We start from the raw sequence: 18514 nt of genomic DNA on the forward strand, positions 1-18514 counted from the left end.
CTTTTCATTTTAGAGCTGCCTTGCATACCAGTCTGGGAGAAAAGTGGTGCCTAATAATAATAATAATGATCATGACAAACTCCTAGGTGACCTTGGTCAAGTCACACACTCTCAGCCCCAGATAATAACTTCATCTTATGATCACCACAGCTGGAAGGCTAACAATTCATGCCTTCTCATGAAGAGTCCAAAGTATGACAAGTCTTGTCATCTTATTATTTATTTATTTTATTATTATTTTAATGCTTATTATCTTGGCTTCTAGGGATATTTCTGGCTTGATCTGCTGTAGGACCCATTCATTTGTCCTTTTCGCGTTAGGGTTTCCGTAAGTCAGAAACAACTTGAATGCACGCAACAACAAATTGAAACCAATGTCCCTCTGAGTAGTAGTTGCTGAATAACACAACGGGGAGGTTAGTTATTGCACTCATATGGGCTTCCTAGGGGTGTTGAGGTGGTATTTTGTTAATTTCCATCAAGTCACGTTTGACTTCTGGTGACATGCCATGTAAAATGGCATTTGTTTTCTGACTGCTTTCTACCGTATGCCTTGAAGCTGCCCGTCTGCCAATGCAATTTTAGGTTGCATCAATAAAAGTATAGTGTCTAGATCAAGGGGAGTAATAGTGCCACTATATTCTGCTTTGGTCAGGCCCCACCTGGAATATTGTGTCCAGTTCTGGGCACCACAATTCAAAAAGGAGGTTCAGAAACTGGACTGTGTCCAAAGGAGGGTGACTAAAATGGTGAAGGGTCTGGAAACCATGCCCTATGAGGAATGACTGAGGGAGCTGGGGATGTTTGGCCTAGAGAAGAGAAGGTTAAGAGGTGATATGATAGCCCTGTTTAAATACTTGGAAGAATGTCATACTGAGGAGGGAGCAAGCTTGTTTTCTGCTGCTCCAGAGACTAGGACACAGAGTAATGGATGCAAGCTACAGGAAAAGAGATTCCAGCTCAACATTAGGAGGAACTTCCTGACAGTAAGGGCTGTTCGACAGTGGAACACACTCCTTCCTCGGAGTGTAGTGGAGTCTCCTTCCTTGGAGGTCTTTAAGCAGAGGCTGGATGGCCATCTGTCGGGGATGCTTTGATTGGGAGTTCCTGCATGGCAGAAGGGGATTGGACTGGATGGCCCTTGAGGTCTCTTCCAACTCTACGATTCTGTGATTCTGTGGGAGACTGACAACAAAGACAAGTAGGTTTGTTGTTATGCGCCTTCTGGTCATTTCTAATGAGTTTATCACACGGGAGGAATTTCTCCTAATTTCGAATGAAAAGAAAGTGGGGCCAGAACGCATTCACCTGAATTCGCTACTTCAGCAAATTTACGTGAATTCGAATTGCGTTCAAACTGGCTTCCCATTGCCCGAAAATAGCTTGCCATTGCCCGAAATTGCGTGTGATCACCTCTCATGCAATAACGTTAAACCCCATGATTGCGTTCGGATTGCCATTGGATGATACTTCCCATTTCCCTTGTCTGATAAACTCCTGAGTTACAGCAAAGCTATCGTGGGGTTTTCTTGGCAAGGTTTTTACAGCTCGACCATCTTCTGAGGCTGAGAGAGTGTGACTTGCCCAAGGGCACCCACTGGGCTTCCATGGCCAAACAGGGATTCGAACCCTGGTCTCAGGAGCCGTAGTCCAACACTCGGATCACTGTACCACACTGGCTCTCAAGTATTAGAACAACGATGATTATTCCTCTGCAACACCTAGTGTTTGATAATGATTATTTGATTATTTGATAATAATTATTTCATAGCAATAATAATAATAATAATAGCAATAGCAAGTACATGTCTCTACCGTTTATCAGTGCACTTAAGCACTCCCCAAGCGGTTTACAATGCGAAGCTAATATAAAAAATAATATTGATTTCTTACCTGTCTGTCCCACAATAAATAAATTTTATTTAAATAAATAATAAATGAAACAAAAATACCCCTTTTTTAAACCTGAGAGACCTCTCTCTAGGGATCGCAAGGTCCTCTGCTGCAACTCTCTCAACATCTGCCCAAAGTTGGCCATAGATCCATGCCTAGAGAAGTCCTTTCTCTAGTCATCTCTGGCTCCTCCAGGACTGCTCTGTGTTCAATCCCAGCAGAATTCCTCTGGAAGACTTAGGGGTTTCTAGGCAGAAGATATTGATTAAATCTGCAGATAATCAAAACCAGAAAAGTCAATGCTGCAAATGTAAAGGGCCGGCTGTACACACCTTTAAGGAAGGAACTGTCCAAACCACTTGGGAGTATTCCTTGCCCAAGAAAACCCGATGGAATTAGAATCAGAGAATCGCAGAGTTGGAAGAGACCGCGAGGGCCATCCAGTCCAAGCCCCTTCTGCCGCTTTAGTTCCGCTCCAAATACTAACGGACCCTGCTTAGCTTCCAAGGTCAGGCAGGGTCCGGTGCCTTTAGGGCGTTTAGGCCATTGCATTCTGCCTTCCCAAACATTATGGTCTTTTCTATAAGTCCTCTCTTCTCTTGGCGTTTCCAAACAAGGACAGCCTCAGTTACATATACATATATATGTATGTATGTATGTATGTATATATAACTGAGGCTGTCCTTGTTTGGAAACGCCAAGAGAAGAGAGGACTTATAGAAAAGACCATAATGTTTGGGAAGGCAGAATGCAATGGCCTAAATGCCCTATATACACACACACATACACAGACACAGACACACGCCTGAATAGATCTACCTCTCTCTCTCTGCATATGGACTACAACACCCAGAAACCGTTGCCAGGGGAATTCTGGGTGCTGCAGTCCATATGCATGAATAGATCTAACCCCCTATAGATAGATAGATAGATATAATCTGAACATGGACTACAACACCCAGCTAAGCTGTCTAAAAGTACCCATCCACCCCAGCGGAGCTCGCTCTATCTATCTATCTATCTATCTATCTATCTATCTATCTATCTATCTATCTATCTATCTATCTATCTATCTATCTATCTATCTATCTCTGCTGCTTGCATATGGAGCACAAGGCGCTCAGATCCTGGGCGCTGTAGTCCACGGATAAAGTAACTCCTGGGCCACGCCCCCTTCTGCCAGAGGGAGGGGGCGTGGCGGCGGCGGAGGCGATGCGTCGCAGCCAATGGGGGCTCGAGCCGGCTCCGGGCAACGTTCCATTTCGGAATGTTGATACAAGGCGCGGGCCAATGGCGGGGCAGCTCCCTCTGGGTGCGCGTTCTTTTCCTGCCTGGCTCCCTCTCTCTCTCTCTCGCGGGCGGAGGAGCCGGAGGCGGCAGCAGCAGCAGCAGCAGCGGCAGCGCAGGCGAGGAAGGGCAGGCGAGGGGGGGGGCGTGGCCGGGCCTGAGTTTGGGGACCCCCCCATCCCAGGACCCCTCCGCGCCCAGCACCCCACTGTTTCCTCCAATCCCCCATTTATTGCCCAGCACCCCCAGCCCTGATTCGCAGCAGATCCCCAGCAGCCCCAATCCCCAGCCCCCTCTAACTTCCACCGCTGACCCCCAGTTTCCACCACTCGAAGCCCCCTCCTTTCCACCAAGCGCCCAAATTCCAAGCTCCAGCACTTCCAGCGGTGCCCTCTCGCTTCCAACCCCCCACTTTTTAGGAACCCCCCCAAATTGCCAGCAATTCCCCCCAGTTTCTAGCAGCCCCCCATTTCCAACACCCCCCAAATTGCCAGCAATTTAACCCCCCCCACTTTTTAGGAATCCCCCCAATTTCCAGCCATCCGATCCCAGCAACCCCCCCCCCCCCAGTTGCCAGCCTTTTGCAACTCCTTTCGCAAAGCCCTTCTTCCATGATGGATCCCAAGGCTGGCCTTGCCCAGGGATCTTCCTGGCCCAGGAGGGATCCAGTGGGGATCCCTGTCAGCCCCAGTCCCGCCGCCGCCTCCTTCCCCCGCGGCCTCCTCCCGGGCTCCTCTTCCTCCAGCGCCGGCCCTCTGCTGCTGGAAGACCCGGGGCCCCTCCGGAGGAGAAGCCGGCGCAGGAGCTCCGAAGACCTGCTGCCCAGGAAGCCCTGCGGCAAAGGAGGGCGCCTCCAAGGCTTGCAAAAGGTAGGCTGCAGCCCAGCGAAGGAAGGAAGGAAGGAAGGAAGGCATGCTTCCGACGGAATATAGCTTGCCCTGTCCGTGCCGGGCTTCTAGTCCGAACACGCCCCAGACGGAAAGAAAGGCAAAGGCCAGAGCCACTGGCAAAGCTTGCAAAGTTGCAAAAGAAGAAGGAAAGGGGGGAGTTTTCTTTCCTTTTTGGGGGCAGTATTCAAAAGTATTTCAAAGCGAGGCTTTTTGAGAAGTCTTTCTTGGGGGGGGGGTCTCTTGGGGGTGCATTGCCCTTCTTTTTGGCAAAGCCATGAGGAAAAGTGCGGGAAAAGAGGGAGGGAAGGAAGGAAGGAAGGGGGAAAGGAATAGACAGCAGCAGCAGCAGCATCTATGGAAAAATGCATTGGGTGGGTGTGTCCAGGCTTTGCAAGGAAAAGGGGGGCTGATGGTGGAAGAAAAGGAAGAAACACCCCCTTCTTTGCACTTCAGTGGGAGACACGTGTCTGGATGCACACGTTCGCAGGACACGTGTCAGGCCCCCATTGAAACTGGAGGAGAGCCAACTCTGCCCTCCGGGTGGCTGGCAGTTTTGCACCTAAAATGGTTGCAAACATCATCATCATTGCCATTGCTACAGAGTTGCAATCTTTTTGGAGAAGCTTTGAGTGGATCCCTTTAAAAAGTTACTTTCGGAAGAAATATTAAATTGCAATTATTATTATTGTTATTGTTATTGTTATTGGCTTCTTAGGAGGGAAGGGCTCCTTCCTGGGCTAAAAGATGGCGCCTTGCTTGCCTGCCTTGCAAAAAGTTTTTCCCCTTTGTGGGTGGGGAAGGAAAGCAAAGCAGAAATGGGTTGGGACTTGGCTTTTGCATGGCCTTGCCTTCCTTCCCCACCCCTTTTCCTGGCTCCACCCCTTTCCTGCCCCCCAAATGGCCCATTCACACGTGCCTCCCGGAAAGATGCGTGTCAACACTGGAAGAGGGGGCTCTGCAACGCCAAAGCGGGCTCTAGCAGGGCGGGACCCTTTAGGAGCACCACCTTTCCAGGCTGTCAGCTTAGGTTTCATTCTTGATAGGTGCCTCCAAGCCCTTTCTGACCCGTTTCTGAGGCTGAGACAGTGTGACCCACCCACTCTGACCCTGCAGACTGCCTTCTTTTTTTACAGGAACTTTTATTAGCATTTGAGTCCCTGCATGGCAGAATGGGGTTGGACTGGATGGCCCTTGGGTCTCCTCCAACTCTAGGGTCAATGATTCCCTAAATGCAACAATTCAGTGTTTCATATTACATCATTGTTTGAATTGATCAGTTACTGAGCCTTCCTTTTGTCTCCCCCTTTTTCTGGACCTTTGCTAATCTTAATGCTTCATCCAATATCATCGTTCTTTTATATATATATATAGACTCATAGAATCCTAGAGTTGGAAGAGACCCCAAGGGCCATCCAGTCCAGCCCCAATCTGCCATGCAGGAATTCACAATCAAAGCTACTAGTACTACAGTTGCATTTCCCCCATTGACTTAGAACTACAGAATTGGAAGAGACCCCAAAGGCCATCCAGTCCAACCCCGTTCTGCCATGCAGGAACTCACAGTCAACAGACCCCAAAAGATGGCCATCCATCCTCTGCTTAAAGACTCTCCATCATACTCAGAGGGAGAGTGTCCCACTGTTAAACAGCCCTTACTGTCAGGAAGTTCCTCCTAATGTTGAGCTGGAATCCCTTTTCCTGGAGCTTGCATCCATTATTCCAGGTCCTGTTCTCTGGAGCAGCAGAAAACAAGCTTGCTCCCTCCTCAATATGACATCCTTTCAAATATTCAAACAGGGCTATCATATCACCTCTTAACCTTCTCTTCTCCAGGCTAAACATCCCCAGCTCCCTAAGTCATTCCTCATAGGGCATGGTTCCAGACTCTTCACTATTTTAGTCGCCCTCCTTTGGACATGCTCCAGTTTCTCCTTTTTAAATTGTGGTGCCCAGAACTGGACACAGTATTCCAGGTGGGGCCTGAACAAGCAGAATAAAATGGCACTAATACTTGCCTTGATCTAGGCACTGTACTTCCATTGATGCAGCCTAGAATCACATTGGCTTTTTTTGCTGCCGCATCACACTGTTGACTCATGTTCAGCTTGTGGTCTACTAGGACTCCTAGATCCCTTACATATGTTCTGCTGTTAAGCCAGGTGTCCCCCATCCTATATCTATGCATTTAATTTTTTTGCCTAAGTGCAGTACCTTACATTTCTCCCTGTTGAAATTCATTTTGTTAGTTTGGGCCCAGATTTCTAATCTATTCAGGTCATTTTGATTTTTGATGCTGTCCTCTGGAGTAGTCATCATTCCTAATAAATTCCCAAAAGTGTTTACAACTCACCACTTTACACATAATATTCTCTGTCTACTTCGTGTATCCCAACTTTACTTCTTATATATCTCAATATTAACGTGATATTTTGGACCATTATTGCTTATAATACTTATGCTTGTTACCTTCATAATTTATTTTTGCTTCTTTACTATCTTCTGCTTCATCCTTTGATTGTTCAGAAGGTTTCACTTTATAGTTATCTATTCAATGCATTTCTTTTTGCAAAACTCCATAACTGGATCCCAGTCATCCTTCGGTTTTTTTAAACTGATTTCTCATTTATTAAAATTGGGACTCTCCACCTCCATCATATCTAATATTTTATTTCAACAGACCCTTACTGTAGGTATCTCAGGACCCTGCAGATTGTAAGGATCTCCAGAGTCCTTGAGGCTGCAGCTTAAGGTCACCCTGAGGATTTTCATGGGGGAATTGAACCCTGATCTCCAAAGTCCTCTGTAGGATTGCAAGTACACTGTAGAAATGATGGAGTTTGACACCACTTTAACTCCCATAACTCCATCCCACAGAGTTGAAGACCTTGTAGAACTACAGATCCCAGGCGCTGGAGTGGCCAATGCTCACATGCACCTGTACAGATGTGTGTCAATGCTGGAGGGTGGTGTTGCAATGCTAAAAGTGGGCTCTGTCTGGTCAAAATGGGTTAAGAACGTCTCCTCTCCAGACCGTCGGCTTGGATTTAATTCTTATTGTGTGCTTTCAAGTCCTTTCTGCCCTGTCATAGGGGTTTTCTGGGGCTGAGACAGTGTGACTCACTCAAGGTCACTCTGCAGATTTCCATGGCCTACAAGGGAATTGAACCCACCCTCTCCTGTTCTCTGCATCCCTCCAAATATTATGACTTTTAGACCCATTTATAATAATAATAATAGTATGATTTATTTATAGCCCACCTTTTCTCAAGGAATCAAGGCGAATTACAACATCTTAAACACCAAACAATACAATATCAGTTACCATTAAAACAAGTTCTCCCACAACTCCCCCCAGCCAATTAAAAAAGTACAATTAAAAAACCCTACAATAAATAAGAACAAATATAATAAAGGACAAAGCAGGGAGGGGTAGTCTATGTTTGCAGGGCAAAGAGGTGACTTGCTGGGGTGTGTGTGTGACTAGGAAAGGCCTGCCGGAAGAGATCTGTCTTTATGGCTTTCTTAAAAGGCATCAAGGTGGTAATATGGCGGATCTCCTCCGGCAGGTCATTCCATAGTCTAGGAGCAGTGGGGGAATAGGCACTCTGGATCACAGCAGATAATCTTGATTTTTTAGGATGTAATAAGTTCTTCCCAGAGGACCGGAGGGTGTGGGGTGGACTATATGGAAGAAGGCGATCCCGCAAGTGGTCTGGACCCAAGCCACGTAGGGCTTTAAAGGTAATAACCAACACCTTGTACTGTGCCCAGAAAATGATTGGCAGCCAGTGAAGGGATTTCAATACAGGTGTTATGTGGTCACTTCTCGATGTACCTGCAACCAATCTGGCTGCCATATTTTGTACCAGTTGAAGTTTCCGAACTTGGCACGAGGGTAGCCCCATGTAGAGCGTGTTGCAACAGTCAAGAGGTTACCAACGCATGTACTACTGTTTCTAGGTCTCCCTGTTCCACGAAGGGGCGCAGTTGGCGTATCAGCCAAAGCTGATAACAGGTGCTCCTGACTGTCGCGTCCATCTGAGCCGGCAGTTGAAGCGACTAGTCCAGGAACATCCCTAGGCTGCGGACAGAGTGACCCCATCCAGAACAGGCTGGCATATCTCCATTCCTGGATTACGGGTCCCTATAGCGAGTTCCTCCATCTTACCTGGATTCGAGTCTGTTTTTCCCCTCATCCATTCCATTACCATATATATGTGTGCTGGGCTTGGAAAATAAGAAATAAGTGGGGCTGATATACTGCTGGTAGTGGGAGATGATGTAGTGGTTTGAGTGTTGATCTACGGCTCTGGAGACCAGGGTTCGAATTCCTGGCTCTGCCATAAGAACCCACTGGGTGACCTTGGGCAAATCATACTCTTTCAGCCTCAGGATGGCAATGGCAAACCCTCTTTGAATAAACTTGCCAAAACCCTGTGATAGGGTCACCATAAGTTGGAAAGGAGTTGAAGGCACACAACAACAAAGTGGGAGGTGAGTATTAGCATGCTCATTCTCTGAAGTGAACACAATTCACAAATATAAGTATATTACTATATATTATATGCCACTATATATACATTTATACTGACTTATTTCTTCTTTCTGATCTGATCCTTAGTCAACAGCCCTTAGCTTTGCAAGACATTCAACAGGTGGAATTTTTTCTTGAATATCAAAACAAAGACACATTACCAGTACTTTCCAAAACCATACTTACAAGACCTAAGTATACAACCGTACATAGCTATACCTACATGCATTATACCAGTGATGGCGAACCTATGGCACGCGTGCCAGAGGTGGCACTCAGAGCCCTCTATGTCGGCACATGTGTTATCGCCCCAGCACAGAGTTTGCCAGAGTTTGTTACTAGAAAGCCAGAGCGACATGGCACTTTGCAATAAGTAAATGGGTTTTGGGTTGTGGTTTGGGCACTTGGCCTCTAAAAGGTTCACCATCACTGCATTATACCATACCATCATGTTCAGGCTTATTTTAATTATCACTTCTACATTTTCCTTTACTTCTTTCTTTTTTACCATCTCAAAGACCTTCATATATACCTCTCCATCATTCCCGCTTCTTTTCTTCATCGATATACTCTTCACTTTACCTTCCATCGTCTCCTTTCCTTTATCTTCCCCTATACTTTCTCTAGTCTCAACAGTGGGAACCTTAGGGACTAGAAACTTGGCACGTTTGATTACTTTGTAAGACTTACTGTGTTGGATGAGAAGACTTGCTTTGCTGATTTGCACTCACATCTGGCCTCCTTTAGTGGCACAATTTCTTGGAGTTGTTGTTGTTGTTATTATTATTATTATTATTATTATTATTATTATTATTATAGTTGTTCAGATACTGATTTAACCTCTGTTTTAAAATAAGTATTCAGGGTAGCAGGTTGCATGGGAGTCATATTGTCAGGAGTCCCATCAACAGCCTGAAGCTTTCCAGTTTGAACAGGAGTTCGGCAACTGGGTTCTTGCAGGGTTTTCCAATAGGTAATCTCTAGTGCAAGTAATCTCTAGTGCAAGCAATCTCTACTGAAGAGTGAGTTGTTGACATACCTTCAGATTGTTTCCGACTTAAAACAACTCTAAGGTGAACCTACCATGGGGTTTTCTTGGCAAGTTTCTTCAGAGCGGGTTTGCCATTGCCATCCTCTGGCTCTCAGTGAAGAAGAGTGAGACAGGATAGGGATTGAAGGCAAAGAGGGAAAGATAGAGAAAACTGCAGCTCTTGCTAAAATATCATAGACTGGCTGTTTCCCAGAAGTCAGGAGGCTGGCATTAGTCTTCTTGCAAAATCATAAGACTGGGCTAGGAGTTCATGGTAAGAAAAAATAAGGGAGACGTAGGGTCTCATGGGGCAGGGTTCCTCTTTGCTGTATGGTACTATTTTTTTCATTTCCTCGGTCTGATCTACACTGCAGAAATAACGCAGTTTGACCCCACTTGAGCTGCCAGGGCTCCATGCTATGGAGTTTTGGGATTTTATGAGCTATTCAGGCTTTGGTTAAACAAAAAAACCCTACAGATCCCAGGGTTCCATAGGATGGAGCCGTAACAGAAATAATCCAGTCTGAGACTGCTTTAATTGCCCTGGCCCAGTACTAGGGAATTGTAGTTTATTGTGGCACCAGAGCTCTCTGACAGAGAAGGCTCAATGTCTCACAAAACTATAGTTCCCATAATTGAGCCGTTGTAGTTAAAGTGGTGTCAAACTGGATTATTTCTGCAGTGCGGATGCAGCTTTGGTTTCATCGGAGGAAAGTGTCACGTCGTGGGTTCTGTTCCGAATCACTGTATCCTTTTTGGGGTATTGGGTATAACGAGTGGGCAATCATTGTGGGTCCTGGTGCCAGTTTTCTGTCTCGGGACCTTCCAGAAGCCATATGGACTACCCAGCTTGAGTAAGAATGGGATAAAAGAACCAGAAGAGATGGGAAATCCATTCAGAAGTTGGTCTTGTTAGAGAAGAAAAGTAATTTTAATTAGTGTGGAAGAGGGATGCAACCTGTTTAAAATGTGAATTGCCACTCCCATGAGGAGGAGGATGATAACAACAACAACAAAACAACAACTACAGTGGGTCCTTGGTATCTGCTGGGGTTTGGTTCCAGGATCCTCGTGGATACGAAAATCCTTGGATGTTCAACTCACATTAAATATAATGACATAGGAAAATGATTTCCCTTATACAAAATGGCAAAATCAAGGTTTAGTTTTTGGAATATATATATATATATATATATATATATATATATAAAATGTTTTCAAGCCATGGATGGTTGAATCTGTGGATAAAGAATCTGTGGATATAGAGAGCCACTTGTACTACTGCTTGTTTTTGTTTGCTTCCTGGTTGTTCCTGATTTATGGTGACCATATCATGGGGTTTTCTTGGCAGGCTTCTAGTGTGATTTGCCCAAGGTCACCCAGCGGGCTTCACGGCAAAGCAGGAATCGAACCCTGCTCTCTGGAGTTGTAGTCCCAACACTCAACCACTATGTCTTGCTGGCTCTCATTGGCCCATGTGTGGTCCTAAAGGTTATAAAAATTGCTCTGTGCCCCCAGAGCTTTCTAAAGAGTTTCCTGGACTATGTGTAGCTCCCAGGGCTACTAAAATAGTTCTGGAGCCACATGTGAACCCCAAAATTGCTATCTTAGGGGGCCGTGTATGGCTTTGAGCTGCACTGCCCCCTCCCCAATGACATGCTTTATGGATCATGGGCTGCCTGGTTAACCTGTGCAAAAGAATTTTATATTTGTGTGTGTGTGCGCGCATGCATGGATATGTGAATATGTGAGAGTGTGTATCTATCTATCTATCTATCTGTATGTAAATACTATATAAATGTGTATGTGTTTGTGTATACAGTCAGACCTTTGTCTCCATGGATCATTTATCTATGCAAGCATTCACGGCTTCCAAATATTTTTTAAAAATTATAAATCTCAAAAGGCACACCTTGATTTTGTCAATTTATGCAAGCGACACCCATTTTACTATGTATTTAATGGGACTTGAGCATCCATGGATTTTGTTATCCACAGGGGGCCCTGGAACCAAACCCCAACAGATATTAAGGGTCCCGCTGTATGTGTATGTGTGTGTATACAAATACACACACACATATACACACATACACGTGTGTGTATACAGTCTGTCCTCACCTTATGCAGGGAATCCATTCTGCCGCCCCTCCCTGCGTAAGGCAAGTTATGCCCCCCTGCGGCGCACTGTACAGGTGCACGTCCCATTCACCATATTAGGGCTCGCCGTCCGCATGACCTCAAGTCCGCGTATGGCAAGCCTGTGTATGGCACAGACGCGCTCTGTGTGTGTGTGTGTATATATATATATATATATATATATAATATGCACACACACACATATGTATATGCACATACCTACATGTATGTATACACACACACAAATATAAGTCAGCCCTGTATCTGTGGATTCTGCATCCATGCATTCCACCATCCATGTCTTGAAAATATTCCCCCCAAAATCCAAAAGGCAACCCTTGATTTTGCCATTTTATATAAGGGACACCATTTCACTATGCCATTGTCTTTAATGGAACTTGAGGGGGTCTTGAACCAAACCCTGTTTAGCAGATACCAAGATCCCACTGTGTACATTTTCTTCTTAGTTGCTAACTTGAGTGTCTTGGGTTACTGTGCCTTTGGAGCCGGGCATGAGTGTGCCTCCATTCTGGTGCGAGAGCTGGTGACTGAGCCTCCATGTTGGGACACACTTATCAGCTCAGAAAGGTTTCTGCTGGCACAGGACAGCCTGGGCTTGGGTTGGAAACGGGGCAGCTCTCCAAGCTGCTTTTTTGGCTACATCTGCTCTGTTTGTCTAAGATAACACCCGAGGCACTTGAGCTTTGGAGGGCAGAGCCCAGCCTTTCTAGTTTGGCTGCACATGGGTGGGAGAGTCCTTCCTTCCTTCTTTCTTTCCTTCCTCCTTTCTTTCCTTCCTAAACCAATGAAATGGGACATTGCAATGAAATCTCTTATGCCAGATGGTGGGCAAAAACAGATTTTACAGCATAGAGTCACGATTTCCCGGTGTAAAAATCAGAGCATGATCTACCAACAGCCCTATTTTACAGAACCAGCCAACATTTGGGAGAAGAGAGGTCCCTCTTTTGCACTGCAACTCCCTTCATCCTCCCATCAGGATGTTCACTGGCCATGCTGGCTTGTGGTAGCTGGAAGTTCTAGTCCAAAGAGGGTTTCCCTTTCCCACAGTGTGCAACTAATGCATCTCTTCCATTGGTTTGGCCTCTATAGTTGATGTCTCCTCTGCACCAAATAGGTTGGAGTGCAATTCCTATCATCCCTGGGCAGCCTGGGCATTACTGGCAGGTAAGATTGCTAGGCAGAAAACAACCTCCCCATATAGTTGATGTTTCCTCTGCACCTGGAGTGCAATATCCATCATCCCTGGCCTGCGTGGGCATTAGCTGTTCAGTGGTGGGTAGGGTTGCTAGGTAGAAAATGTCCTGACCTTATTGTTGATGTCTTCTCTGCACCTGGAGTGCAATACCCATCATCCCTGTTCAGTGCCAGGTAAGGTTGCTAGGTAGAAAACAGTGTCCCCTCCTCTGCAAATGGATTGGAGTGCTATACCCATCATTTCTGGCCAGATAGCATGGTAGACAAGCCAATCTGGGTCAGAAGACGTGGACAGGATTCAAAGAATTGACTGTTCCCTGAAAAGTTAAGATAGAGTTGGAGAATCCTTCACCCACTAAATGATTTATTGATTCATTAAAAACACTGTATATACCACCCTATATCCTACTTATTAGCATGAAATGAATCAAAAGCAATAAATAGCAGTGTTACATAAATAAATGCATTGATATAAAAGATGTGATTTATTTATGCCATATGTAGTTATATAAAATAATAATAAAATTGAATGTACTTGTTTATATAAAACTCATGATTAATTTGCTTCATATTTTATTTTTTAAATTTAAATTATTTATACCCCTCTGGGCAGCTTAAAATCACTTGAAAAAATGAAAGTTTTGGTCTCCTGAAATCATATTAAAGAATTGAACTGCTTGAAACGGAATAGTTCAAAATGTTTTTTCCTCAATTTTATTTTTATTGAAGACATCTTAAAACAGAACATCAAGAAAGGCAGCTTTTGGGTTTATAATGTGAATGGTTGACACGTAGGTCTTACAAATGTACTGTTAAGATTCTGCCAAAGTCCAGCTTTAAAGGTTTTGCCCTAAGTCTGGCGTTATCAATAAGTCTTTCCAAAGCTTCTGGGGATATAATGGGATTATCCAAAGTCCATCCTTGTCCAAATACAGTCGGCCCTTCGTTTCCATGGATTCTGCAACCATGGATTCGACCATCCAAGGCTTGAGAAATGTTTTTAAAAAATTAAATTCCCAAAAGCCAACCTTGGTTTTGCTATTTGATGGGTTGGAATAGATGACCCTTGTGGTCCCTTCCAACTCAAAGGCTCTATGAGTCTATGTTCCTAGTCAATTTCTTACAATTCCAAACCTTCTTGCAACCATGTGTGAATGTTTAAATCTGCATATTTCCATTTTGTGGTGGTTGGCTTATGCACACAAAAATTGTGGAATTAAGTATTTGTTATGTAACCATGCATTAACTGTCTAGAGCCATGTATTTGTACAGAGCTGAACAAAACCATTAGCTCCTGTGATGCATCTATACTGTGGAAATAATGCCGTTTGACACCACTTTTAAGTACTGCAGCTCCATCTTATATTGTCCTGGGATTTGTAGTTTTACAAGGCAGTTAGCCTTCTCTGCCAAAAAGGGCTGGTACCTCATCAAATTATGAATCCCAGAATTCTGTAGGTCAATAATAATAATAATAATAATAATAATAATAATAATAATAGGCTGGAGCCATGACAGTTAAAGTGATGTCAAACTACATTATTTCTACAGTGTAGATGCACCCCCATAGGCTAATGATGGCCTGAATTTTGGCCAGCATAGTCAGTAGTGAGGAATGCTGATAGTTATAGGTCACCACTTTGCTCACGCCTTCCATAATCCCTGTTCATGCTAACTGGGGATTCTGGAAGTTGAAATCCAAAGGTTCTGGGGCCCTTTCACACAGCATAAATAGAGCACTACAATTCCACTTTAACTGACGTGGCTGCACCCTATAGACCTCTCCGGTGGAAAATTTTATTTTATTTTTACTTCTACTTTTTAAATTTTATTTGACATGATTAAAAATACATTGAACGATTGTGACACTGACAATAACATAACAAAACATAGTTGCAATAACCACACAGCAGAAAAGAATCAACAGCAGCCACAACTAAAAGTTCCTTGTTTCATCATTTAGTCCTTGTTTTCTATTTTATTTTAGTTTTAGTTTATTTCCATCTTTTCCTTCAACTGCAGTATTGCAATACCTCCTTTTTAAATAAAACTAATTGTTTTTTCTCAGGTTTTTTCATTGATTAATTGTTCTTCCAAGGGGCATCCATCTCACTAGTCCAGGACAACATAATTGACATAATTTTAAATACTCTCCCTAAACTGCAAATTCCATGCTTCTGCAGAATAGAATGACAACAATGAAAGTGTGCCACAGTTGCATAGCGTGAAAGCTCTGCACTGTGGTCTGCACTTCCTTTGGATCCATGATCCATATTTAGCATCCAAACCTTCTTGTCCCATTCCAGAGTCCCACTCACAGCAATGGTGAGTCATTTCCAGAAGATTCTGAATCGATGGAGAGACGGCCGAGGCATTCCTCTGACCCGTTGGTGCTGAAGCGGCCGGAGGAAGAGGCAGTGGCTGTGCGGCTCCTGGACCAGGCCCCTTTGCACCATTCGGCACATATCCCTGTGCCCAGGCAAAGGTAGGGCCACTGGGAACGCTTTGGGATGGGGTAGAGCAAGGGTGGATTGCATGCCCTCCAAGTGTCCCAATTTGGCCAGGACAATCCTGATTAAATCGCTGTCATCCCACCATTTCAGCTGCTTTTATTAAAATACCCCAGTTTCTCTTTGCCCCCACTTTTCCTCCTCCCACTTTCCCCATTTGTCCTGTCTTATTTCAGTTCAAGATTGGCTGGATTGAACCAACCATGGTTAAACCATGGCTTAAACCAACTGTATCAAAGCATGGCTTAGACCAGCCCTGGTTAAACCATGGATTAAACCAACTGTTGCTAAACCATATATTAAACCAACTGTGGTTAAACCATGGCTTGAACCAACTATGGTTTAACCATGACTTGAACCAACTGTGGTTAAACCATGGCTTAAACCAACAGTGGTTAAAACATGTTTTAAATCAACAGTGGTTAAACCATGGATTAAACTAACTGGTTAAACCATGTCTTAAACTGACCCTAGTTAAACCATGGCTTAAAATAACCATGGTTTAAAGCAAATTACTTTTTAAAAATACTCCTGATTTTTCAAAAATTGGTTGTTCATATATATATTTTCTGCAAAGTGGCTTTTATTACTATTTTCCCACCTGCTTACTGGAACAGCAATGGCTGTTTGAATTTAAACATTTTACCGTTTAACAATTTATTGGCACTTTGTTCATTATTATCCAGTGTCAATTGCTTCTTTTGAGTCAGTTGCTTGAATGATTCTATGGCTTGCTATGGGGGGAGTTGCATGCCATGGGGGGACAGATAGGCCTCTGTCTCCACGTAGTTGCCAGCCCCTGCTCTAAATGCTTGTTTGACAGCTGTAGCAACTGCGTACAAGACGAAATGGATCCCCAAGAAGCAGCCCTTCTCCATTGCAGACCTCTTTGTACCTGCTTTCTGGAAGATCTGTGAATGCCCTCCTCAAATATGTCACAGTTTTTTTGTATGTGTCAGTTGCATAGGGCCAGTGTTTAAAGAAAGAAAAAACACAACTGTCATTTTTCTGCACTTAATTTTGCTCATTGTACAGTCGGCCCTTGTATCCACAGATTGTGTATCAGCGGATTCAACCATCCATGGTTTGAAAATACTGAAAAACTTGTATGAGTTCCAAAAGCAATCTTTGATGTTGCCATTTTGTATAAGGGGCACCATTTTATTATGCCATTGTATTTCATGGAACCTGAACAACCATGGATTTTGGTATCCTTGGCTGGTCCTGGAACCGAACCCCAATGGATGCTAAAGGCCCACTGTACTCCTACCATGTACAGTGTGGATGTACACCTGGAGCCAGAGAATTGTACAGGTTGGATATACCTCATCTAAAATGCTTGGGACCAGGAGGTTTTCAGAGTTGTGTTTTTTTGGATTTTGGAATGCACAAGTAGCGTAGTACATACCTGTGCTGTACAAACTGAGGCCGGTTACAGACCGGCACTTGGGACGTCCACAGGACGTCCCATTTTAAAAAAGGGGCGTATCTTCTAGACGCCCCTGGCTCTAATACGGACTCTGTCCATACAATATGGCGCCGGCCGTTCCACACGGCCGGCGCCATCTTTACGTATCGGACGCTGTGTGTCCGAACGTGTTGCGGTGCTAATGACGTCGCGAGTGCGCCAGCGGCGCCTCGTGACGTCATTAGGGCGCCGCAGAAAGAAGCTCCATTTTGGAGCTTCTTTTTTGCTCCACAAGGGAGCCGCACGGTATGGCTGCGATGGCTCCCTTACGGAGCAAACGGCAGCGGCGGCAGACCGCCTCAAAGCGGTGGTCTATAACCTGCGCTGTCTCCTTTATCCAAAATGTAAAGTCGAAGGCTTTCATGGCCGGCATCCATAGTTTTTTGTGAGTTTTTCGGGCTATGTGGCCATGTTCTAGCAGAGTTTCTTTGTGATGTTTCGCCAGCATCTGTGGCTGGCATCTTCAGAGGGTTTATCCAAAATGCTTGAGATCAGATTTTTTTTTGGATTTTGAAATAAGTTTGTTTTCGTATATATACATAGTGAGATGTCTTAGAGATGGGACCAACTTCTAAGTTCAGAATTCATATATAACTTATATGAGCCAGTGTGGTGTAGTGGTTTGAGCGCTGGACTACAACTCTGGAGACCAGGGTTCGATTCCCAACTCGGCCATGACAGCCATTGGGTAACCTTGGGCAAGTCACACACTCAGCCTGAGAGGATGGCAATCGCAAACCCCCTCTGAACATATCTTGCCAAGAAAACCCCATGATAGAATCACCTTAGGGCCACCATAAGTTGGAAATGACTTGAGGTCACACGACAAAATGAAACTTACAGAATGAATTTCTACAGGGAGAAATGTAAGATACTGCACTTCAGCAGCAAAAAATAAAATGCACACATATAGAATGGGGGACACCTCACTTAACAAAAATACACATGAAAGGGATCCATTGTTTCTATTGAGTCCAAAGGGCAGCATTGCCTCACTCCTTGCAGCCTGGCCATACTCCTCGTGAGCACCCCAGGGGGGTGTGGCACGCGCATGAACACAGGCAAGTCAAGCCCGCCGTGTCACTTGCACCACTCCCGGCGAGGGGAAGCACCCAGCTAAAAATAAGCTTTTAAATCAGGCGGCAATTATGTGTGTGTAATCTTCTTAGATTACAAGCGCAGAGGGGCAGCGGTGTTACTTTGCTGGCTGCCGAAGCTGAAACAACAGTGACTTCCTCCGTCCTGGGTAATAAAAATGGGGGAGTGACATTGGCAGATGTAACATCATTGGGGCAGAGCGACACCTGGCGGAAAGGTGACCACACCCCAAAAATGCTGTTGCACGTGACCTGACTGCTGTAAACAAAAACTGCCACAGGGTTGTGGCTCTTGCTGCACATTTTTCCAGGGCTTCCTCAAATATGACTATTTTGCATTTCAGATCCCAGAATCCCCCACTTGTTTGCTGGGGCTTCTGGGCACTGGAGTCCCAAGGTTTGATGGTTGCCAGGTTGAAAACTGGAGAGGGCTCTTGTACCTTTAATGGTT

General features: G+C 44.7%; 1 protein-coding gene across 2 annotated transcripts in view; it reads left to right on the top strand.

The window, feature by feature from the left end:
- Positions 1 to 3762: 3762 nt before the first annotated feature.
- SLC2A4RG (SLC2A4 regulator) overlaps positions 3763 to 18514 on the top strand; it is a 46025-nt gene continuing 31273 nt past the window's right edge. For both annotated transcript variants that reach the window (XM_089513546.1, XM_089513547.1), the window contains exons 1-2: positions 3763 to 4049; positions 15295 to 15473. In XM_089513546.1, coding sequence (XP_089369672.1) covers positions 3792 to 4049; positions 15295 to 15473 — 437 coding nt within the window. In that variant the 5' untranslated portion in view covers positions 3763 to 3791. The remainder of the gene's footprint in view (positions 4050 to 15294; positions 15474 to 18514) is intronic.

Source organism: Sceloporus occidentalis, unplaced genomic scaffold (assembly GCF_023333645.1).
Source record: "Sceloporus occidentalis isolate IW3139 unplaced genomic scaffold, rSceOcc1.0.p SCAF_3, whole genome shotgun sequence".
NCBI classification, from domain to species: Eukaryota; Metazoa; Chordata; class Lepidosauria; order Squamata; family Phrynosomatidae; genus Sceloporus; species Sceloporus occidentalis.